The sequence below is a fragment of the Aulostomus chinensis genome, chromosome 15, assembly GCF_037954235.1.
Source record: "Aulostomus chinensis isolate RoL2024-O1b breed Wild chromosome 15, RoL_Achi_v1.0, whole genome shotgun sequence".
Taxonomy (NCBI): domain Eukaryota; kingdom Metazoa; phylum Chordata; class Actinopteri; order Syngnathiformes; family Aulostomidae; genus Aulostomus; species Aulostomus chinensis.
The window spans coordinates 10,892,690-10,918,737 of NC_141334.1; the positions used below are offsets into that span (position 1 = coordinate 10,892,690).

General features: G+C 40.6%; 1 protein-coding gene across 5 annotated transcripts in view; it reads right to left on the bottom strand.

Moving 5' to 3' along the window:
* LOC147248663 (short transient receptor potential channel 4-like) overlaps positions 1-26,048 on the bottom strand; it is a 29,886-nt gene that overhangs the window by 3,112 nt on the left and 726 nt on the right. For 3 of the 5 annotated variants that reach the window (XM_086226079.1, XM_086226080.1, XM_086226077.1), the window contains exons 2-15: positions 23,037-23,255; positions 21,759-21,977; positions 16,863-17,003; positions 15,574-15,750; positions 14,802-15,002; positions 6,715-7,060; positions 6,301-6,440; positions 6,012-6,212; positions 5,806-5,924; positions 4,699-4,894; positions 4,415-4,609; positions 4,107-4,148; positions 3,582-3,671; positions 25-3,087 (exon numbers count right to left, since the gene is read on the bottom strand). In XM_086226079.1, coding sequence (XP_086082205.1) covers positions 2,362-3,087; positions 3,582-3,671; positions 4,107-4,148; positions 4,415-4,609; positions 4,699-4,894; positions 5,806-5,924; positions 6,012-6,212; positions 6,301-6,440; positions 6,715-7,060; positions 14,802-15,002; positions 15,574-15,750; positions 16,863-17,003; positions 21,759-21,977; positions 23,037-23,195 — 2,952 coding nt within the window. In that variant the 5' untranslated portion in view covers positions 23,196-23,255 and the 3' untranslated portion in view covers positions 25-2,361. Of the gene's footprint in view, positions 1-24; positions 3,088-3,581; positions 3,672-4,106; positions 4,149-4,414; positions 4,610-4,698; positions 4,895-5,805; positions 5,925-6,011; positions 6,213-6,300; positions 6,441-6,714; positions 7,061-14,801; positions 15,003-15,573; positions 15,751-16,862; positions 17,004-21,758; positions 21,978-23,036; positions 23,256-26,048 lie in introns of those variants that run through there. The other 2 variants (XM_086226081.1, XM_086226082.1) reach the window with 2 other exon arrangements.

Here is a 26,048-nt window from a genome sequence, read left to right on the forward strand (position 1 = left end):
GTGAAGGACACCCGGGCGTGAAAATTTAAAAAAAGAAAAAAAACTTCACCAGTTCACTTGTGCCCGAGGGATGAACCTGGAGAGCTCTTCTAGGGTAAAGCCTGCACAGAATACAAGTGTAAGAACACGGTTCTACATTATATTTCCACAGGGAACAGTGAAGAATATTATAACGAGGAACAGAATAAGGGCTCCTCCATGTGAGGTTATCGGAGTTCAACACCAAGATTTCCCGAGGAATCACAACTCCTTCATTAGTGAATCAGAGAGACACGAGAAGCGGCTGAAAACAACTGTTGGCTATTATAATAAAGCGTCTTAAAGAAATGTCCCTGAACAAAAGAACAAAAAAAGAATTAAAGAGTATACTTTTAGGTTTATTTTTGATCTGTTTCAATCTCTAGAATAACATACTTCATTCAAAATAACATGACAGCCACAGGTACCATTTAAAAACAGCAAATTGGTTTAAAATAAGTTTTGTTTTCTGCAGGAGAGATAAAACTTGAATAATATGTAGCTTTAAATAGGCTGTGTTCAGACCTCTCGTTCCTCTTCGTGCGCCCCTGCTCTACAGTACCTTACACATGAGCATACTTGTCCATGAAAAATGTACAATCGTCCTCATCTAAATGATGAGAACTGCAATCCCTGTTTTTTTTTGCATAGAAACCATTGACAGAACTGTAGTTGCATGATCAGACCTTGACATGTCCCCGTGATTCTGTTAGTACTTCCAGTGTGTAAAAGTGTGTAAAGTGCAGAAACAGACAGAGTAAGGCAGAGTCGGAGTCTAAAACAGAGTACAGCTATTGCTCTAGTGAGTTGAGGATGCGGGGGAGTTATGAAACGCAGTAGAGATGAAGGTGAAAGAAAGAGAGGTAGAGAGAGTTTAATGAACAAAAATGGCTGACTCAGAAAGATTATGTCAGGTAAAGGGAAGAGGAAGAGGAGGTAAAAACACAAAGGAAATGATCATTTAAAGAGAAATAATTATTTACCAATAGGGAAAGATTAAACCAAATGATTCAACTTAAAATCTAAATCCTTGCGATGCTCCCACCGAACTCTGTTTACCTTTGCTGCATCTCCACTGCTAATGTAACAGCATTTAATACACATAGGCGGCCTTAGCTATGCTAGGTTTCAGCCCTCTCTGAACTAACATGCAATAATTCACCTATGCTTTTGATTAAACACATTATAGAATGGTGCCCCCCAGAAGAGGGGGAGGTATCATCTCACGGTCTACCTCGTGATCCCTGTCACTGGGCGAACGAGTCAGGCTGAGAAAAGCGCATGTCTCGTTGCTGTTGCACAGAACAGATCCACCAGATGGAGCATAGTCCTGCCTGAGCGGTCCCTTTTATATCAGGCTTACCTTCTTAGGTTATGAGGGTTAATGTGGTGCTGAAGCTCAAGAAAAAAAAAAAAACGCCTTATTTGATTTAAACCTCTGGTAGTTTCAGATAGTGTCATTAAATACTGCAAAAATAGGTGCGCACTGTCATTAAATATAACATTGCCTCCGTTGTTCATCTAATCGGGGGATTATGACTTCTTAGTCAGCTGATACATAGAACAGGTTGGACTGCGGACTAGTAGTTTCAGAAAAGGACGAGGCGTCCGCTCATCATTTCAGTTTTTAATAAGGACAATTTAGATTATTTCTTCCATCGATTTTGCCGAAGATGCACAATATATATGAGCTGGAGTCTGAAATGATTTCATAAATATCAGAGATGGGATGAAATATAGTCATGCCAAAATATATTGTGTTACATCATCACAATATCAGTATTTTTATCCAACAGCTGGTGTTATAAATGGATTCTTCCATTGCCATTTTTGTTGAGTTTTTTAATGTGTGTGAAGACACAAGGCTTTGTTTCATCTAAGATTCCTGTTAAACTGACTTCCGTTTAAACTGGATTTTTTTTTACCTCCCATTATACAAATGTACATGTTTATAATCTTGCAAAATATCAATTATTTTAGAATCACTGCATGCTGATACCACTGTAAGTGTCAGTGGTAATGTAGTGTGTCTTTTCCAGTGTCACCGACCTGTTATACTGATGCAAACCACTTTAAATTGGTCAGCAGGGGTAGGACCCCACATTAACCCTTAAATGGGGGGCCCCCTGTTGCTTAAGGCCGCCTATGTTAAAACCCTTAGACCAAAGGACTCCCTGAGTCTTCAAAGATCAAAGCTGATCAGCAGTTTAGTAAGAACAGGAAAAGTTTGACTCTTTGCAAATCAACAACACATTCATCTACCTTCACTTGAGGCTCTGATTGTCAGTCTTTCTGTCTTCAGACCAGCATTTCCTGGTTCTATAGTTCATGTGTCATCTCACCTTACTCTCCCTCTCTGGAAGATAAATTGTCGATTGAGTCTGTGCAAGGTACACTCTCTTTATCTTTGTTCGGGGTAGTTTCTTCCTCTCCATCGCCAGCATCATTGTTGGGGTTTGAGACCTTGCTTGTTTCATCTGGAGCCTCAGTCACTGTAGCATTTTCCTTTTCTTCCAGGAGTCCTTTATCCACTGCCCTCTTCACCGTAAGCTCTATATCTGGCTCCTCCGTGTCTAAGCCCACACACTCTGCTTCCTCTGACAAAGAGTACATCTTTCTGGAAAGCTCTCCTGCTCCTGCACCTGAGGTGGCATCGCTGCTGCCCCGGTGGCGTTTCTGGAACAAACCAAAGTCAGTAATATCTTTGGGGAAGTTTCTTCTCTGACTGGACTTGTCGCTAGAGGTCTCATCAGAGACCAGGGGCAGGAGTCCATTAGGTAAACCGTTGGAGGCTTCTGGAGGTCTGGGTGAAGCTGTAGAGCTGCCCTGCTTGAGGATGGATGTGGTGATCTTGAATCGGTTGAGTTTGCTCTTCACCTGGCTGCTCGGAGCACCGGAAGTGACCTTGAGAGAGGAGTTAGGATAAGCAAGACTGGACTCCACTGAGCTGCTGCTGGACTTTTTGTCCCCCTGTAGAGCAGGCTTCCCCGTCTTCATCATGCCCATCACTTCGTAACGAAAGCTGGAGATATCCTGTTTCAGCTCCTGAGAGAGCAAGAACAAAAAAATCTGCAAAAAACAAGTGATGACTTTTCTCACAGTTTGAACCTGCAGATCTTTCATCAGTCATTCCTGGACGGACTTTTTTTGGCAAAGGTTGCAAGAACTTTTTGATATTGATAGTATTATTGATATTGATACTGATATTGATATCATCTGTAATCCTGCAAGTAGACGGGCACTTGGAGAGCACAAACCTCTGTAACACCTCTGACATCTCCATGATTATTTTTTGCTTGTACAGGAAAATCATTTTCGACTGTAAAAAAATTAAATCAACATCAGATTTCCTGACACAGCACAATTTTATCTCAAAAGCATGCCCTTTTATCTGACTTTTGACTTGTTAAGTAATTGTACCTTTTATTAGATGTTAAGGGATACTTTAACTTGAAATTAATCAAATATAAAACTTGGTGAAAATACTTGATCCAGATAATGCAAAACCAAATTCTGCCCTTTTTAGAATTCTCAATTGATTTTAAGTTTTACTCTCCACCTACCTTGAAGTTGTCTTCAGTCAGGCCTTCCTCTGTCTTGGCATCTCTGATCATCGCGGCAACATAACGTTTCACCAAGTTCCTCAGTACCTCCTACATCAGTTAAAAAAAAAAAAAGACACGCGCAAGATCGTCCCAGAACCCAATAACCTCCTCTAATATTGAATAAAAGTAGTGTCTCCATGTGAAACTTCAGAATTACATAAGCAAAAGAAAATTAAAGCCACATCTCCAATAAAAACATCCAATAACCCCCCGCAGATGTGGACAAATCAGGAATCCTTCAGGGAGCCATAATAAACATCCCACTGAGTGTATTTGCTAGAGACCCTATTGATTCACACTGCTAAAGCTGAAATGACTGAACATGAAAATGTAGAGAGGCAATGAAGAGTGAACGTGTGATCAGTCATTCACATGCACACACACACACACACACACACACACACACACACACACACACACACACACACACACACACACTTGAAAAACACATGGTTTATCGCTTGTTTTTTGAGAATCATTTACCTGATACTGGTGATTTATCCTCAGGTTCTCTGCTGCTCGCCGCTGCATGGAACAGTTGATTTAGAGGAAGAGGAGGAGATTATTTTAGCCAACCTTTCACCAAACCTCAAATATATGTATCTTACAAACGTTTTTCAATAAATCACCAGGAATTATTGCAATAGCTAGAGATTTATTCTGCTCTGCTGCTCTTACAGAAAGAGCAGCACAAATTACACCAGGGCATTTATTTCTATCTGGCTGCCAAATCATAGCAACAGTGCAAGCTTGATTAAAACTGATTTTAGACCTTTTGAGATCTGACTCACCCCAAGTGTTCCAAAAGATTCAAGTCGTTTGGAGCTTGTCCTTTTGCAAACTTGTCTCTTAACCCAGCACATGAGGTACCAGAATGATTTGGGACTTGGGATGATGTTGAACGGGGCTGGTAGTGTGCCACCCTCCTCAAAGTAACTCATCCACAACTTTGTCCTTGCAAACTTCCACTCAATGTCTGCATGATCCTGAAATAACACATGAAAGCACATGAGCAAAACCGCGTAGCACAGATATCGTGCTCCAGACCTGAGGTTGTATATGTATCTGCGCTCACAGCGATGTGCTGGTAGGAGTTGTTCATCATGGCTATGAGCATGTTGAGAAGCACCACCAGCGAGATGATGTTGTAGGTGCCAAACATGGTGGCACCGACAAACTCTGTGAACTGGTGGTCAGCATCCACGTTGGTCACATACAGGCTGATCAGACCGAAGATGGACCAGAAGAGAGACTGCAGAGTCTCGAATAACCTGCACAGAAAAGGTAGTAAAACAGTTCACTGGTCACTCCAATAAATATGGCGTATTATCACAAGTAGATGACAGTTTGAACACCAGTTTGTCTTGAGCGTTTTCATACATTTTGCAATCATGAATATCACATCTCTACTTAGATCATTTTTGGGTTATTTTCAACAGATGTATATTAATTTTCCTGGATGCTTACCTTCACCACTAGGAGAATCACAAATTCACATGAAATCATAATTCAGTGACAGCACAGATGGGAGTGGCTATTTCTGCAGGTGACCTACAAACAGGGCTCCAATTAAGGAACACAGGTGCAGCCACTTAATGCCTTAACACACCTGGTGAGGGTCACACAGAAGTAAGCGGAGGTGGGAGATGTTCTGATAGCATTCCAAACGAATACACATGCATGGACAATTCTCTTCTTTCATCGAATGACTCTCTGTTCTGTGCAGTCCGAGCAGCAACTGACGGTATCGTCGAGGCTTTTAACCTCTAGTGTTAAACAGTAGCCTTAGGGCCAGTTAATTGCCCACCTTCCTATTTTTGGCACCTTGAAAGGTCCAACATACACATACGCAATGAGGTCAGTTGACCAAAAAAAAAAAATCCCAAAACCTTTTCAAGCCCTCCCACAGCTAATTTTGATTGTGCCTCTTCGGTTAATCCTGACAGTTGTCAGGACACAAAAAAACGTGGGTTAGTGGAAAAAAAAAAACTCTAACCCACAGCCGATGCTATTCATAAACCTCCCCAAGCATTTTATCTGTTAATAAAAATGATAAATGGTCTCTTCTTTTGCCTGGTTTGTGCCCTCTCCAAAGTGGCCTAAAGTCATACTCCTTATACGCAAACACATTATTAGCCTTTCATTTCCATAGCCAACCTGGTTTAGACCCACGTGAACTCACGTAGAGAAAGCGTTATTCTGCTCCACACATCGGATGCCCTTGCACTTGCCCCTCTCATCAGCTTTGGTCTCGTAGTAGAAGTACAGCTGGTTCAGCCCGTTAGCAAAAGCCAGTAGTACCTGGAGAAAGATAAGAGTGGATGAAATCATTAATCCTGTTATTAGTCAGGGCTACCGTATTTCTAGCCTATGAAATGACTCTGTTACCAAACAATAGATGAAGAGAAACTTCAGGATGTCCAGCAGCATTCTCCCAAGGGAGATCTGCAGTGGCCCCAGATGAGAGTTGGCTGTGAAGAGCGAGATGAGGCGAAGGGAACTGAAAATATTAGCAATAGCAAACACGGCCTCGGCTACTAGTGTTGGGTGCCACATCTCCCACTGGTTCCTCGGTTTACTGCCACTGTACTGAAGCAGACACAAAAAGAGGAGCAGAAAAGGTGAGAACACATAAGTGGAACTAAATATGTCTGTTCTAAAGCTGATTGCTGGTTACCTTTGTGTAGGCTACAATCTTGAGGGAGATGGTGGCCAGATAAAGAGAGTTCATGACAAAGTCCATCAGGTTCCACCAGTCATGGACGTAGTCTTGGAAACCACCATCCCACATCTGTTTGATCTCTGCCCAGATGAAGCCTAGAAATAAAGACAATAAATAACCTCACCCCTGGGCACAGATTCAATTGTTGGCACGTGTGTTAAAATATGAGCAGGAAATTATTTGGGCCATCTAGAAAATAAATCCAGTATACCAAGTAAGGCAAGGTCTGTTGTTCACAATCTTAACTCGCAACATCTTATGCTTCATCTTCTCCATAGCAACACTTACTGAGGCTCATGGATTTCATAGTAATATGAGACAAGTTAAACAGGCAATCAGGATGACTAATCATGTAACAGGCCTACTCACCCAGCACCCAGGGCAGAATCATCCACTCCACCGTGGTGGGAGCAGGACCCTGCCTGTCCTGCCTATCCTGCTCTGTGGTAACAATGTGCTGAGAGGCGAGGAGCAGCAGGAAAAGAAAAGTCAGGTAGGACGCCGTGTGGCATATGAACTTGATGAAAGGCTTGCGGATGAAGAGACCATAGCGACTCTTAGGGGCGATGAGGTAGCAGAGAGCAAACACTGGGTAGAGGAGGCCAATGAAGACGCAGGTGATGAACTTCCCTGCCCAGTGACGCCGTCTCCAGCCTGGAAACTCATCGTACCAGCGGGATGCCAAGAGCTGCTGGCAGTTTGGTTGAGCTACAAACTGAGAGAAACAAGACGGGGAAGGAGGTTCAGTTGCATGTGACTGATACTGACATTCAAATGAGCCACATGATTTAGGAGAGGATATTTACTCCGGCCGGGAGCTGGATTGGACAATTAAACTGAAACACGGGTTTGGTTTCTCTATGGTGATCATTAGTTAACATTGATTGCTGACTTTTGGATGGTTGACTGTTATGTAAAAATTAGTAGTAATAAGTTGGAAGAACATGTCAGGGTTTTTTCTTCTTTTTCCTGCAAAAAAAGGTTATTGAGTTGTTAACATGACTGCGATACTTGAGTTCATATCAAACAAAATGCCTTTATGTGGCAAAATATTTCAAGTTCCACTCTTGGTTAAAAATATGAAATTCAAAGTCAAATTCAGGCATGCAACCCAACTCTGATTCTGTCGTGCCTGTCCCTCCAGGCTTTTAGTCCTATCAAAATGCAGACGGCGCCCTCTGTTTTCCTTTAAGGGTGTTGAGATCGTTCCCATGATATGACAGCCTAGTTGACCTAGATGAATGCAAAAGCAGTAGTGTGCCATACTTTCATCCTGCCAAATAGTGACCCCCGCATTGATGTACAGGAAATGAGGTTATAAGTCATTTTCAACTGCTGATTAATGGTTTATGAAGTGTTTACAATCTAAGTAATAACAAAAAAGCAATAAATAAGCATAAGTGTATTAATACTTTCTAAGGGGAGACTTACTGCAAAATAGTACCCCTTGTTTGATGTTTCCTTGTGTGTAAAAATACTGCAAGTTACTGCCATGTACCAGTCAGTTACTTAATATTGGTTGAAATGGATCAGGGAGGCCAAACTATCACTGCAGTAGTCCTGCGCTAATGCCAAACAGACTGGATCCAGTGACTTCCAAGAGGTATCACTACAGGTAACACAAAAAGTAAATACCCCCCCCCCCCCCCCCCAAAAAAAACCCTCACTTCGTATTTATGAATCTCACAACACACATACGCAGACACACTTACGCAGGCACACAAACTGTCGTGAAATATCACTGTGAGCCACTATATCAGAGTGTCGACCGGCATTGCTGGGTGCCAACTCACCAACTCTGCAGCCTCGTTACCATGGGAACAAGCGATCCCTATTTGCGTGAGAGAGTACAATGACTCACATTTCCATACTTCAAATACAGTATTACCAAAAAACTTGGGAGGAAATACATAGAAGGAATAGAAAAAAGAAATTTCATAAATGAGATGATAACCTTTCTTTTTCCAAATGAGAGAGAGAGAGAGAGAGAGAGAGAGAGAGAGAGAGAGAGAGCGAGAAACAGAAACAGAGAGAGACAGACTTCTGAGCGAAGAAGCAGACCCATGGGTCCTTGTCAGTCTTTAATTAACTTCTTTTACTTTAAAAATATGGTATAAAATATACAACTGTGCCATTGTTTCATTCCAACAGAGGCGATATTGTTCTATCCATTTAAAGCAGGCCTCAATAATTTTAAACTTTTCGTGTCAATTTTCTAATTTAAGATCAAAAGTGAAAGCCCATTATAAATACTTTCATTTTTTACTTGGCTGGTTGGCCATAACAGAATATTCATTTCTAGCTTGCAATTTTCACTGCTTGTCAGAATCTTATTACTAATTAATGACAGTAAACAAGAGGTACTTATGCTGCCTGGTGTCTTGCCTTAATCAGCATGATATTCCAAACACATTACGTGATGCTAATGGGGTCAATTAAACTAATTATTTGATAATTAAGAAATGTGTCATGCTAATTTACTTGTGAAGCACACCAGCAGTAATAACAAATGGTGTAATTTCTTTCCCAATCTTAATTATTTTGAGGGAAATCCGTAATCTGTTGTCTGAGTCAAATATTTTAATTTAATTTTGTTTACATAAAATAAAAGAATATTATCATGTGTATGTTTGTACACACATACACATATATATACATACATATATATACAAACACATACAGTATATATATACATACACACATATACATATAATATACATATATACACACATATATACATACATATACACATATATATACATACATATATACATATATATATACATACATATATACACACATATATATATACATACATATACACATATATATACACATATATACATACATATACACACACACATATATACATACATATATACACACACACATATACATACATATATACACACATATACATATATATACATAAATATATATACATACACATATATATATATACATAAATAAATGTGTATATATATATATATATATGTACATACACACACATATATATTTTCCAACCAGTGTCTACTTTAGTCAGTAGCTTGAGTCGTTAGCTTGTTCACGCACAAGCTTGAGTCAAACAGAATCCCTCCAGGGTCTCAAGTTAGGAAAGTGTCTACTTGACTGTCAACCATCCAGAAGTAGCAGAGTAGAGGGTGTGCATGTCTGTGTGTGTGTGTGCGTGTGTGTGTGTGTGTGCCACTGTGTGAGAGCTGTGAAAACACACTCTCCTGCCGCTCCTCTGACTTTAAAGTTCTGCTGAAATGCTTCTCCACTTTCACAGCAAAAAAAACAACAACAAAAAACGTTCACACGCTTTTGCTGAGTTTTATTGTCTTTGTCACTCTTGACAACCGTCTAATCGATCCAAGCTTTCGAATGTGATGGTCATAAATGTGAATACATCCCATCCCTGAATATTAGGTGTGCTAGCGTTAGCACATTGTAAATGTGTGAGATCTACTGCATGTGTGGTGTGGTTGATAAGTGACCTTTTTGCTTTAAAGTCCAATATGTGACATCTGAAGTTTTATCATAAGGAAACAAGCATCTAAAGTTCTGCACGTTCATGAACTTTTGAGGGGCAGAATCCATTTGCTGGATCTGGTCACACATCAGTGGCAACACCTTTCTGTCTGTCACCTTTAATGCAGCTCTGCTCGTGTGTCACATATAAAGAGCGACGATGGAGTTTTACGCTGCTAAAATAGCACACGGGAAAGCTGCTGCTGAAAATGTCTACTTTCAAAGCGTGCGCCTACACCATATTCATAATGTTAACTACTACAATCAAACCCTGCAATACATCTGACTTTTCCTCTCGCTCTAATTATAGACGACCTCTTCTAGTAAACTGGAAACAAACAAACGGAAATCTTGCATTATGTAAAATTATCTGACCATGCAATCAGGATCGTGTAATGACACAGATCTCTTGAAATCCATCACACCGCCTTAAAAACAACCCCCTTGATCTTATTATGATGTTACTTGTTAAATGATTCAGTAATTGATAATCATTTTACAACCAGAAATTCAACATATTGGAAAGACTTTTTATTTTTATTCATTTAGTGCAGTAGATTATTGCTAATGGTCCCAATGCATCTCTTTCTCTCTCTCTCTCTCTTTCTCTCTCACAAACACACACGAGCAACATCCTTATTTAATGGAGACATTAAAACCACATTGAAGTACTGAATTGCAGTTGTTATGAGGTATCACAAGGGGGCAACGTCAAACTACAGCACATAAATTAACCCTCTGCGCACTTTTCAGTGCTTCGAAGTAAAAAGAGGCTTTTTTTTTTAATATGCGCTTTAAATCTTCATGTATACTCACCTACATTTTTCTGAACTAATCAGTATAAATGCAAGTAATCCAGTGTGAAAAGCCTCAGGAGAAATAGAAGAGATAAACTGCACTTTAATGTATACTGATTATGTTTATCAGATTTGTCTCCCCGCTGCTTTAAAGTGCTCTTTGGTTTCTCGGCTCAGCTCTACAGACAAGAATCCTGTGGAGACTTCTCTTCAGACCGTTATAAATTGCCTTTCTTTGCCCTGGGAGCTTTCTGGCCACAAAGGCAGAAAAAAACCCACAGATGCGAGGATAAACATAAAAGCATAAATGAGAGCGTGCGTACACACAATACACAAAAGAGGGTTAAGTAACTGCATTTCAGTGTTGAGTTGAGGGTCATAAACTATCTTCCCATGACTCACTGCCACACTCGTGAACTGCCCGTTCTGTAGAAGCCGAATCACACCTTCAGGCTGAGTGTCATGCCAATTATAAAAGCTTGAGTGTGAGTTTGCCCCCCCCCCCCTCCTCCAAAAAAAAAACCCACTCAAAAAAGATGAGTGGTGATCACAGCAGAGACAAAAGCCCTGACTGAAACACTTTCAAACAAGCTTCCAGTCCGAATAAGTGTCCACTTATCCCACGATGCATTGCAGGGAGCGAAACCCCGTCTGCTTTGAAGATCATCTGTCACATGCACAAAGCAATCTTGGTAAATACCTGAGTGGGTATGGGTGTGGTGTGTGTTGTATGTGTGTGTGTGAGTGTGAAGATGTCATCATGCATAGCCGACTGCAGCAGACTGTTAGTTCTTTATTGAGCTGAATATTTTCCATCGCAAATTCTCATTTGAGCAGCAAATTCTTTAAAGCTACATAATCCCTCACACATACTGTATCACACTTGCTTTCTTTATATCAGTGAATGTGGAAAAAATCCCACTGAATTCACAAACCCTGAATGCTGATCCATCCATCCATCGTCTACCTGTTAAGGGTCGCGGGGGGGCTGGAGTCTATCCCAGCAGCCTTCAGGCAAGAGGCGGGGTTCACCCTGGACAGGTCACCAGTCCATCACAGGGCCAACACATAGAGACAGACAACCATTCACACTCACAGTCACACCTACGGTCAATTTAGAGTATCAATCAGCCTCGTCCCCTCTTGATGTCTTTGGACTGTGGGAGGAAGCTGGAGTACCAGAGAGAACCCACACAGGAACAGGGAGAACATGCAGACTCCACACAGAAGGATCCTGCACCCAAGCCGGGATTTGAACCAGAACCTTCTCGCTGTGAAGCGACAGTGCTAACCACTGCACCACCGTGCCACCCCGACTAATTTGATAAAAAAACCATTTTCCCCATCTATTTTCTAAAGGTATCTGTGCCTTGATAGACGTTACAAAGCTATAGGCAGTAGATGCATAACCTAATTAGAAGTAGATGACTTCAGTCTTCAGTATCCAAGATAAACAATTCGATCATATTGCCTCCATTAGTTAATCACTTGTCCATTGCAACGTTAATGATCTCTCATATGAATTTAATCATAATCTCTACATTGCCCTAAAAAAACAAGCGCACAGTTATTACCACATTGGAGGAGATAACTGCAAACTTTACAAAAAAATTGAGAAGTCAACTTTCTCTAAAACAAAACTGAGGCCAATCCATTTTATTTTTCCCAAGACAAGAACAAAAATCAAAAAAAGGCAATCTGCTGTACCTGAATAAAGATTAGGGACACACAAAAAGTTCAGCACGTCAGCTCAGTTTTGTTCAAGTCTTTGCCCATCGTCACAAACGCCTCAGAAATAAGGAAAAATGTTACAGGTGAATGACATGCAAACATGTTTTTACACATATCAAAAATCATTTGTGAAATATAGGCCTGTCAATCGGAAAAACCGTGTCCCTGACTAAAGAAGAAAAATGATTGAACAGTAATAATCTGACAAGTTGAGATGGGGTCATTTCCTGTGATGGCCAAACAAGGCTGGTTTCCACAAATGACTTGATAAGGAGTATTATTTGAAATGCACGCTGGCATCAATCATTCTGCCTCACACTAACAATGTCTCAACCACCTGAGCAGCTGAATGAGCCGCAGCATCACCTTGAAGTGACTGCTAACAATTCTCGGTGGCTTGTGTATTAATCACTGGAAAAGGGCAGCGGGTTGGACCCACATAATGAGAATCTGCCGTCCATCAAAGTCCAAGTGCGATCGAAGGGTGTTACAGATTGGATGCAGAAGAGGAGCCTGTTGGGACATCTGGGTAATTAAAACACTGCAGAGACAAATTAGTGGAGGGACAGTTGAAGGCAGATGACGATGTTTCTTTACAGTGTGTTCTGTACCGTTCATTCTCCGCAAAAAAAAAAGAGGGCTGCATAAAATCACGTGCACTTGGATTACTCACAATTGTCCCCTTGTGTTCATTTTCCAACCTGTATCTGGATGCGCAGCAATTCAATGGATGGAGGAGGAGGAGCGTTATAAATCGAGACTCCTTCAGAGGTGATCTGACAGCCAGGCAGACCTCCCAGCAAAAGACAGCTCAGTGAATTATAAGACCCTCTCGGGAGCAATGTGCCGGGTTTCTCATCCTTTCTGCCCTACCTTTATATTCAGTGGAACAATTCTGCATTGTAATACCTACTTAAAGCCTCTCTACCTAGACGAGGATTCCTCCAGCCGTTTACTGTCGAAGCAACTCGATCAAAAAACAGCCTTTCTGCACAGTCTCTCTGATTTAAATTCTCCTACGCAGGTTTGGGTACATTTGTAGTACAGCAACTGAAGACTGATAAAAACCATAAGTCAGCAGTTACTCATAGTTACAATTATCACAGTTTTGGGACGAGTGAGTCGGAGCCAATATTCACATTTAAAGGGAGCTTTATCACTCATAATAGACAGTTTTTAAACAATATACCGATAAATACATAGTTATTCCATCATTATTTATGTGTTTATTCTGCAATAAATGTCCTAAAAACGGTTCTATTTACTCACAAGGAAACTGAAGGCGAACTGTAGAAGTAATTAAAGGTTAATTAAACTTTCCCAGTGTGTTATGAGCTGACGCACATCCAGGAGAAAACATAACAAAACAGTGACTCCAGCTGCAGCCTCTAAAACATAATGAACATCATTAATCATATCTATCCTGGTTTTTCCATGATTACTCAAAGCATAAGTGACTGAATCTTCACCATTTATGGCCACACGTGTGGCCTGCTAGAGGGAAAACACAGATAGGTTTCAAACCAACATGAGGCAGAGCTGGAAAAGGAGCTACTCTAACGCCATCGTAGGTGATGATCGTGGCTGGCAGTGACACCTGTGGGAGACACTGGCTGAGTCTTGGCAGTTGTTTTCAGACAACACACACACACACACACACACACACACACACACACACACACACACACACACATGCACGCACGCGCGCGCGCACACACAAACACACACACACACAATGCGGAAGCTTCCGGGGGCATGTGCCATTGAAATGTAATAACAAGCTGTTAGGTAACATGTAGTAAACAATATTGGGCAAATGAAACAGAGGAAGACCAAGGTGTGTGTGTGTGTGTGTGTGTGTGTGTGTGTGTGTGTGTGTGTGTGTGTGTGTGTATGTGTGCTTGCGCACACCCTTTGGGGATGAAAGGATGTTCCCATTATGAAAATCATCGGCATTAATCATTTAAATTAATGGCAAAGACCTGTTGTGAGGTTAAGCAAAGGTCAGAATTTGAGTTTGGGTCAATTCAATGATGTCTGAAGTGAATGAAACACTACTGTGTGTATTTGTGTGTGTGTTTGGTGTATATATTTATGTGTGGGAGAGAGATTACTCGATGATATTTGCAGCTTAATTCCTACACTGATGAAGCCTTCAAAGTGAAGTTGTTTGATTGCCAGTCTTTACTTGTCGTGACAGCAGTACAAGTGTGTTTTGACTGTGATATAATGGCAGCGTGAACACAAGATTAAATACAGATGTCACACACTCACACTGTCTCTCCCAGGGAGCTGTGGTTTAGTCTGTAATTATTATCAGGAGTACAAACAGGAAATCAAAATTTATAAATGCAGTTTTAATGGTGCTCACATGTACTAAGACTGCGTCTTGCCTACCTCCTTTTGGTGGTACTTAATAGCCAGTTTGAGTCTTGCCAGGTCACTGTTGCCCTCTTCCTCCAATAAATTGATGTCATCTCTGTAGTTGAGGATCATCTCAAGCTCTCTGGAGCTTCTTGTCTGGTCCAAGAGGTCTTTGGCAAACTGTTTACACTGTTGAGAAAGCTCCTCGTATTCTGATTTGAACTCATTCTCCACCTGAAAGCGAGCGAGGGAGTGAGAGATAGAGGAGGGTAAAGTGAATAAAGGTGCCAAAGACATTAACTGATCTGGAAGAAGAGTATGACAGCTGAAATACAAGTGGGGAAACATTTTAAAGAACAGGTTTGTCAAGAAAGCGTTATTTGTGAATCAAATCTGGTCTCTGGGTATATTGTGTCAGTAAGTTGTTTCTAACAAAAGGTTTTCATAAGTAGAGTTTTAAGCATCCATACAGGATGAGTCTGACATACATATTGAACTGAAGTTTAATGTTTAAAACGCTTTGAATTAGTTTCACGCGTCATCTATTATGAAATGTTGCAATTGTTTTCATTGGTCAACTCCAGTGACTTGAGAATTTCCTTTCATGGTATCTCTATTGCTCTGATAATGAAATACATTTACCCAGACAGTTATTCATGCATTTATGTTTACTTAATTGACTGTCAGGTCTTTAAATGCCACACAATGCTATTATGAAAGCTCACACAAGTCAGTGAGGTTAATCAATCAGTACTGCTGTTCTTTAACGTCACACTGACTGCTGCTGCAGCTCCACTGTCCTCACCTTACTGAGCTCCTGCAGCTCCCAGCTGAGCCTGAACGCTGTGAGGAAAGGGTCCTCGCTGGAGAGCGCAATTAACGAAGGGCTGGACAGCGCTTTGTAGATGTTAAGACGTGAGCGAGAGTGCCGCAAGCTGTCCACGTCGGAACTAGACACACACTCCACACAGTTACAACGCACCTGCAGCATCAAACACATTTCAATGAGGTGCATGTAAACGATAATAGGATGCATCTCTGGTCTATTGTTACTGTATGTGTCACTTAGAATTACTTATTTATCATTCACACAATGGGGAGATTGTATACTTGGTATACACAAGATTTTGAGTCAATGTACTGTATGTGTGTACGGTAATAAACAAAGTGCAAAGATGAGTAAAAACTTCAACTTAAATGAATTAAAATGAATATGATTTCTTCACATTTAAATGCATGAGGTAAGGGCTTAATAGTGCAAAAGTGCAAAGCAGTCGCAAAGAATGTGGAATCCTTAACAGTTACAGGTTTATTGTCTCTGAATCGACAAGAATATAAAAACCCAGAAAGGCAACATGTATAAACACAAACTCTCAAAAACAAACCTTTTGGAAAATACACTTAGTGTCCATCATTTTTAGAACCAGACAAGCTTAAATATCCTCTCCTCAACTCTGTGTGTGCATTATTGAGCTCCAGGCTCCACGGGACAGCTAACCACTAGTTAGCTTAACTGCAATGAATGCTAGCAATGGGGCAGTAGGGAAACTGTCTCAAAGTCGTTCTCAAACTTTCTTTGCTTGTATTAATAGAGCTATGGTTATGCTTAACATTTGCTGTAAAAAACAAAAACAAAAACAAAAAAACAACTTGAAAATTACGAGATGCTGTCATGTACTGGGAAAGACATCCGCTGCCTCAGCCTCAAAGATACAAAGGGGCTTGTCACGGCTTGCATCAAATTGCAGTCAACGGTCTTATGTTTTGCTTTTTTCATGGCACATTTTCAGCACAACCTTACTGAAGTTCTACTGATACAGTTAAAGACTGTTGGGGAGAAAAGTGAATTTGATGACCTTTGAGACGGCTCTCTCCACTGCTGCATTGCGAGCACTGCAGCTGAGCTAAGTAGCAGTAAGCCATCCAGTGGGGATCTGGAGCTCTGTTATTCCCACAGAGAAGAGAGAGGGTTATCTATCTGCTTGTCTGGCTCTAAAATATGATGGGACGAAAAGCATATTTCCCCAAAAGTTGCTTGTTCCTTTCCATTTAGAATAACAATTAAAATCCAGTCAAAACTGACGCCAGGCTCACCTCATGTGGCTGAGGCATGGACACGCCTTTCTGCACCAGCAGTTTGATAATTTCATAGTTGTTGGTGTGAGCAGCGAGGATGATGGGAGTGATGTCAGGGGTGAAGTCAGAGAACTGCTTGTCTAATAAGATAGGAGGAACCTTTGGAAGGAGACAGGAGGACAAAAGCTTTCATCACACATAAATTGAAGGAGGCTGTAGAGGCAGGACATTTTGGCCAGGTGATACATCGCCAGTTTATGAGTCTTTTCCTTCCGTCAGGTGAAGCTGACTTGCTCAGGACATAGCGGAAGTACAGTAATTGATTTGGTTAAGCGCAGAGCTTGAAAGGCCTCTTGTTCACCTCAGGGTGCAGTTCCAAGTCCAAGGTCTTTACCGTGGAGTTCAATGGCATGGGGGGGGGGTTAAGAAAACAGATGTCATACCTTTTTTGATGCTGAATTGAAAACTGTTCAAACACCAGCGTGAAATTACTCTTTTGGTCAAAGTTCCACACAAAATGCAATCTATATCAAAACTACTGTGAGGGTAACAATGAACACTTCACAGAGGAAATCATTATTTCCGGAAATAAAGTCATTCCACGTATCCCTCTTATCATCCAACTCCAGCTTAGCCTCTTGACATGACCGGGTTCTCTCATCTAATATTACAAAAAAAATCTGTAAGCAGTGTAACGTTCTCCAGTGGCAGATTTTCATACAAGAAGACACAAGTGACAGCAAAGCGCCGCGACAAGGCGACAAGGGATACATGCTCTCTTATGCGAGTCCCACTAAAGATTTTTAACTCTACTTTCGATCTTGACTCGCTTTCTCATGACACATTTCAGTATATTTGTAGCAACTGATATCCATGAGAATAAGATGCCTCGTAGGCTCATAACAGTGAGTGATGTATTTGGAAATCTAACGCAGTAATCAACATATAAGGTTTAAATCACTTCACGTCCTGTACCCTTCGCACACATAGTTGTGTGAGGGAAGACAGGAAATAAGTTAGGAATAAAATGTGTGCAGCCTAAACAAGTCAATTCAAATCTTATTTGTGTAGGCCAAAGTCATAAATCACAGTTTGCCTCGAGATACAACACCGCCTGTCCTTAAACTGTTGACTCAAATGAGTAAAAACTATTAAAAAAGAAAAACAAGTTGGAAAAAAAAAGCCAACTAGAAATCTTCACGGAGGGATCACTCTTTCTCTCACAGGACGGATAATATGCAGTAAATTCTGAGAGAGCAAATCAATACACAACCAAGACCCAATTGATTTGGCTCCCACATTATTGCAGGGAGATACATGTATAATCACAATTCATTGATTTCTTTTTGACAGACTTAATATTTAAGCCTTTACTGAGCGCATCAGGAGGAGAAGAAATCACAATCGTAAGAATGAATGTAAATATTCTGCTCAATCTAGTGGACGATGATGCCGTAGGTTCCTTCATGACAGCGGATTTTAGATGATTATCTAAAATATTTATCTTCTTCCGTCATAAAGTTCAGTTTATTTTGTCTTGATTTAAAGAAATACTCGTTTTAATGACAAATATCTTTATGACCCTTTGCATCATCCATTTTTCTCCCCCCAAAAATATTATCATCTAGGGTTCATTTCCTCACAAATGTTTCATCATCCATATTACACCTAAAAAGAATTATCATGTGTATGCTGCCAATATGTCATTTCAATCTCAACTCCAAAGAGAGGCACCGAGCCATGGCAGAAGTCATTGCTCGCACATTTCTAAAAAGCATTATTCTCTGCTCGACATGTGGGACGAAGACGCCAAAAGAAGGAATTACAGCCCATTTGTGGCGCGTATTTGTTTGTCATATAAATACCAGGCATTCAGCATCAGCATATTGATTAAAAATGCAACATTAGCATCTGCTGCGTGAGCCACTCTCCACTACTCAGTGCATTTGTTCCCACTGCTCTTTTTCAAGCCTCCCCACGGGCTTCCTTGTGTCTTCCTACACAATCGCAAATACTTGTTGGTGATAAAAATGGGACACAGCAGTCTTATTTTTTGAATGACACTGCAGAATATTACCTCCCGTTGTTGGGCATTCAGGCATACTGGAGTCTATGTTTGGAGGAGGACTCCATTACGTAACTATAGGAGAACATGAGAAGTAAAAAAAAAAAGATAAAACAAAAAGCTTTTATAACTGAGACAGAGCCTCCAGACACAGCTGACACCCTTCCAAGCCTGTTGGCCATCAGCATTGTGAACAGCCTGATGTATTATCCTCCTAGTGTAGATAATACATGAGGCTGTTCACAATGCTGATAACCAATAACGCTTCTTGGCATGATAACAAATAAACCACATCACTTGCCAGTTTATTTCAGACATGTCCATTCAGGCAGCCTGCAAAACAAGAAGATAAATACACACAATTCCAGCAAAAGCATAAAACGAATTTTCTTATTAATAAATCTCAGGGAACTGACAGGTAAGATTCTCTTTTCCCACACAGCCTTTTAATATACGTGATGAGGATTTCTTGGGGAATTCCATACAGTGAGATGATTTATTTTCCAAACCTAGTTATGCGATAGGAAGGGACACTATCTCAAGAAGACATTAAGGTAAAGAGGAAATGTGGTGGCTGGTAAATTTCACGTCTGAGGGGGTTTAGATTATTTGGCCTCTGTATTTCAGTCCTCCATAAAACTGATTCGGCTCCCTTTCTGCACTCTCTTTTGTTGACTAATACACTTTTTTTATTTACTATTTCACTTTGTGCCAAAATGAGCTGCTTCACTTGTCTCAGTTGATGAAGGGAGCCAAAAATCATCTGTCCTTGAGAGGTTTATGGTACGTTCCTGCTGATAGACAGAGATAAGAGAGACGGGAACCTGTGAGGCATGTGTGGGTCCAAGAGAAGTGTCACCTTGAAAATAATTCATTCGATCGTACTTGTTTAGATGATGATGTCATTAGAACTAAAGTTTTTTTTCCAAAAAACTGGACAGAGCGCTGAAAGATTTCGGAACGTGTCAGTGACAGTTTCTATGAAGCCTTATAACGCATTACAAATGTGCTTATAATGCATTACAACGCTTCAGAAGTTCATAGTTATAAGCACTCATGGTTATTTATGATGCTGTATAAAAACAATCAGAACTCATAACTTATTTTGAACACACTTACAATGTGTTAGCCTGTGAATATAGTAAGAGGCATCCATAAATATTCAGAATGCTTCATAGCAATAATCATCACACACTATAATACCTTTTGACACACTTTGATCTTTTCAAATACAGCGAGTGGGTGGCAAATATGTGGTACTGACACTTGACTTTCGAAGTTCTAATAAAGTGTCCATCACTGCGTTATCACCCGCCCGCTGAGGACACTGCAGCCCCCTGCAGTTTGTTTGCTAGGCACACAGATCAGTAGATGATGCAAGCAACACGAGATTGCACTACATCCTGCAACACCTCCGCACCCCAAGGGAAGTATAAGAGAATCCTGTTTGTGGGCTTCAGCTCCTGCGGTGAACACAACCATCCCAGACGGTCCCCTAAATATCAGCCTCCACAAGTTCCATCACCAATCCATCATCCAGACAGTCAGGACTGGTTCCTCTCCTCCCACACAAACCACCGTGCCCCTCTCTTTGAATCCTTAAATTTTCAGATGGCAATAAGGTCATCAGCCTCATGAACAGTTTGCCCTAAATCCGATGAGAGGGGATATGAGAGCCACGGCCTTCATTTAAAATTTATACATCAGGAAATTATGCAGGTAACATCAATGCAGACCCATCACACACCTGTGAAAAGAGCTATCCGAGCACCATGTACCAAAATAACACATTTGCAATTGCAGCCTTTCACTCTCTTCTCAACTTCTCTGTGAATTTCATCCTCCAGCCCCCTTTTTCCTTCTTCCAATTAATATATCTTTTCTATGATTAGCTTCCAGATTAGTGTCAAAGTGCCACCGGCCTCTTTGACTGCACACAGTTAAAAGAAATCTAATTATACACTTCAGTGCGTTATCTACTGGAAAGTGGTCATAGGGGCAATAGCTGAAATATTTATATAATCGTATCAAATATCCCTGAATATATCATCTTAAGTGCAGCATACTTTTAATCCAGTTCTTTGTTGATTGGTAAAAGAACATCCCATCAAAAATGAAGCCATGCTTTCATGCTCTTTCCTAATTCTTTATTTTGGGGCAAAAACAGAACAGTTCTGTTGCTTCTTAATAAGCGAGGGACAGGCCTTCACAACCTCATTTCCATCACATTAGTTTGTCTTGGCTCTTGCCATATGTTACTAATTAGATGCCACATTTTTGTGCTCACATAATGTATACTGTGTTAAAAATATATCTCTATATATACACATATATGTGTGTATATATATATATATTTATACACACACACACATACATGACAAGAATATAATAAACCTTTGGATTAAGGATATATCATTTTCTCTCAGTGAGCATACTCATTAAATATTTTTCTTAAAAACACGTCTGTTCTTCAGTTGACAGGAAAAAAAAAACTTTATGAAGACAGCTTATGAAGTATCAGCTTTTGTTGTAGCTAATACAACTCGGTCATTATTTTTAACAGTACAAAAAGCTTCAAGCAGCAGCATGCGGTGTACAAGTTGCATAATGACTTCCTGGCTAATGCTGAATTCTATCCTTCTATCCTTCTCACAATACACAGTTACTGAGACCAAAGCATGTCAGGTTAGAAATGATCAGGATATCGACAGAAAAGTTTGCCGAAGTGATATTGATGCTTTCACTTAAATTAATCTATAATTGTGTGCTGTGTGTCAGGGATGCACAAACATTGCTTCAAGCTCGCCTCACTTGAATAATGCAATATTTATTTGCAACCTCTTTCTCACCTGCATGCCGCCACTTGGCTTCTTATGATTTAGCAGCAGCTCCACGGCTCCCACAACTTCCTTACGGATGGCGTGCAGCAGGGCATCGCCGACGTAGACATTGAAGCTCAGCAAGAGTTCAATGATTTCCAGGTTCTCATTCTCAATGGCGATGAGCAGCGCGGTGCGGCCCAGAGGATCGATGCAGTTGATGTTGATCTTGAAGTAGATCTCTGCTTCCTAACAACAAGAACAACAAATGAAAGTCAAAGTTGGATTAAAGAGTTACACTTTGTGTTAATGTAGCAACAGACAACTTTGTCTTCACCTACAGTGCTGGTGTTGAATTAGCATGTATGAAGAAAGCACTGGGGGATAATCTCTATACATATTTTCCACAATCGTAAGATGAAGCCAAAATGTTAACAAATTACACTTCCAACAATATCACTGTCTGATATCAAAAGTTTTGTCTTGTGTTTCCTGCACACACAATTGTCATTTGTGTTTGAGTGTTTTATAAGACTGAATGCATGAGACCATGAAACCAGAAATCAATTAATCATATAAGAAAACAATCTTGTAAGTTATCGGGACAGTCGAAATCCATTTGTAAATTACTCCACTCACATTGTATGTAAAATAAATGTGATCAATGAGAATGCTTATTTTTTTGTTGAAGCAGTCTCTGTTTTAATATACAGTATATTTGCTACTTTATTTCAGTCATGCAACATTTCCTAGTAGTGCAACAAGTATCTGAGGTGTTTATGTTACCATGGTTACATTGGTGGTGTTGCAGGGTGTTCAGGATGGAGGACCACGGTCGAAAGGAGATCCAATTAGCGGACATTCCCTGAACAGGGAGTACGAGTTATAGCTACTATAGATGGAACACAGCTTTCATTTCCCCCTTATAGCATAGTGTCATTAACTATGCAACTATGAGGCACGGTTGGTTTTGGATTATTTGTTTTTTTTTTACTTTCTGGGCATCTCAGGGAATGTAGCAGCTGATCTAAAGCAATACTTTACGCTTACTTGAGATCTGACACTTATCATAATGGCTGAGCATTACCTATAAATCACTACTGAATTATTCTAATAAGATTGGACGTTTAGTGTATCATCCATCCATCTTTCAGAGTTTTTGAAGCTTTATTGATTTATTCATTCACCAAATTAATCATTTATTCAGTCATTGATGCAATACACACACACACACACACACACACACACACACACACACACACACACACACACACATACACACACACACACACACACACACACACACACCTCGAGAGCCTGTTTGACACTAGCATAGTCCCCCTTCTCCACAGCTCCGAGGTAGGCCTTCTCAAGGGGCGACAGCTCCGACTCAGCCCGTACGATTCTCAGCGGGATGCGGTCCCGGTACGAGGAGCTGTCAGTGCGCCGGTAGTACAGCTGTGACATCCCCCCAGGATTCAGACCAGCACTCTGCTAACAGCTGCTGCCAGGCCGGGGGAGTTCACACTAGAGAGGAGAGACAGGGACAGAAGTGTTACTGTCAGAGGAAAGCAAAGATGAAGATGGAAAAGAGGTGAAAGGATTACAGACGGAGCGGACAGCGCATCCTTCGCCACTCCTAACATAAATTTCACATAAAGCTGACCAGTGCATCTCTGAGAGTCATCGTTTAGTGACTTAGTGACTCTTTAAATTTCTTCTGTCATTTCAAATTGATTTTGCCCTCCAAGTGATAAACTGGACATTTCTCCAAACTGTTTGTCATGCATTTTCCTCAAAAACCAACCAAATATTCATACCAAAGTATTTTCATGATATTGCCATGTCTGTGAGGACAATACTCATAAAATTGAATGACAAGGTCAATGGAAAAATAAACATGTATAAAAGTATATCGATATTCACCAAAACATATTTCTCTCAGTTGATCACGTAAAATTCAGTACGCAGACATTTTCCCAAATTTTCAGCATTTATTAAAAAAAACAAAACAAAACAAACTTTTCCAGGCTTTAAAAATGCTTTTTTTTAAAACCTATTACTTTTCCAGTATTTTTATGAACCCTGTAAACCACATCAATGACTGAAGGATTAAAATAAAGAAAAGACACAAAAAAAAGATAACCAGCAACTGAATCTGATGCCAAAATAGCGGATTTCTTAGTTCCCGAGCAGCTTTCATCAATATATGTAGCAAATCTTGCTAATTGACTGACAGCAGCTATGTTACTGGTTGCCTGGTGACAGCAAATGGACACTTGCTGCACTTTTACCTTCCCAGTAACAGTGTGGCTTTCTCCTGATAAGGCACCAGCGACCATCTCCATACTCCCTGCAGTGTGGCAATGATGAAACCATTGCAGCCGTCTTCAAATGACTGCACGTAGCGATAATATATTTCAGTTGGCATATGCACAGTAATGATGAAGTAACCAATGTTTTGGCATTTCTGTATGAATGTGAATCAGTATCAGCGTGTGAGAAGACTTTCAACACTGAACAGATGCACTACAGAGTCAATATAAACACAAGCGGTGAGCTTTGTTATCACAGTTCCCTAACACTCTTTGGATGAGGTTCAGGCTTTAAGGACTTGCAGGAAAAGTGAAAAAGCTGTGCAGTAAAACGCTGAACATGATAAAGTAACAAAATTCCTAAGTACCCGCTTCTCGTGCTGGAAGAACTTAATATTACTTTATAAATAATTAATCAGCAGGCCAAAGAAAATGTGGGGTTTTTTGCCCTAAAGTTAAAAGGCTTCTTCCTTGGCACATGTGTCACCTCTCTGATAAGTTTCAGGAACATTAGTCAGATACAATTTGTGTAAAAATATTCAGTTCAAAGCCTCTAATTCTCAAATAGTTAGCATGGAAATGACCTGGCGTCGACTATTCCAGTATATGGCTTCTTCCCGGCAGATTCTGAGATACAATGTGACTGCTCAGCATTCGTGCCAGTAACGCCAACATTCCTACAGCCTGATGTGCTGCGAGAGCTGGTTTAACAACGGCAAAATGGTTGCCATTGCTGGCTGGTCCTTTTTAACAACCCAAGTTGTAGAAATGTTCTCCAAATGTTCTCCACGTACTATATATTTTCAAACCAGGACAAAAAGCAATCTAAAATGAAAGGCCCCCCACCTCATTTGAGATTGTGGGTGTCAGTTTGGTATTTCTGAAGCCCTCAGCGGAACAATTCCACTTTGAATCGAAAGTACCTCTGAATTGGCTACATGGGGACCTGCAGTCATACTGAAATACTTCAATCTTCAGAGTGAGGCAGAGTGAAAAGAATTCTCTCTGAAGAAGATGAGCATCCACTGAAGTGAGACAGAGAAACACTTAGGGCTGATACAAGGGCCCTTTTTTGGGGGGGCAAATAGGTCACAGCGCCACCTATTGGCAAAAGGAAACAACCCAGTCATGTACTCCTGGTGGGTCTGTGAGTTTCCATTGAACCGTATTACCGTGGTGAGGTAGCAAATTTTGATATTTCACCATAGAACCAAAAACTGCAGTAACTAGACTCCACATGGTCTGATTTTTTTTTCCCAAACTTAAAAAGTTTAATGAGCGTACCGACCTGAAGACATCAACAGGCTGGATTTAAGTCGTAGCACCATCAAGTGGTTACAGGAAGTAAAAGTGATGTAACCAATATCATTTGATGTACATCAAAATAACTGTGTTGTCTAGCAACATAATACTGTACGAAGTAAGCCTGTGCTCTCTATCGCCACCTAGTGGATGCAGAAACACACATTTGTGACAGTGCATTGGTTAGTCTGTTACTTCATGCAAAATCCAAACAATATCAGGTGTAAGGGCCTGCTCATCAGCTCTAATGTGGGGCCTGAGAATGAGAATGCCAGGGGGTGAGCGAGTCTTATTGTTAGTACATCCTCTACTAGGGCTTTCTGGTTTGACAGAGGTCTTACATGGCAGCTGATGTCTTACTGTAGTAGAGAAACACATTAACTTGACATTGTGAACTTTCTGAAATTACAAAGTGAGGGCACCATCACCCACCACCCACCACTTCCTCTGTTCTGACAGACCTGACAGAAAATACAGATGCATCCTGTGCAGAAGCCCCAGTTACAGCTTGCTGGGATCAGCGCTGAGCAGTTTTACTACACAAAGAGTGTAGCAGCACTCAAGTGCAGTATCAGAGACTGAAGTATATAAATACTACCAGCTTTCCAAGAGACACTGTGGCACGTTTAGGGAAGCCAGAAGAGTGAGATTAAACAATCATAAAATGATCAGCTCTCACAGTTGCAGCTGTACTAAAGGGTGC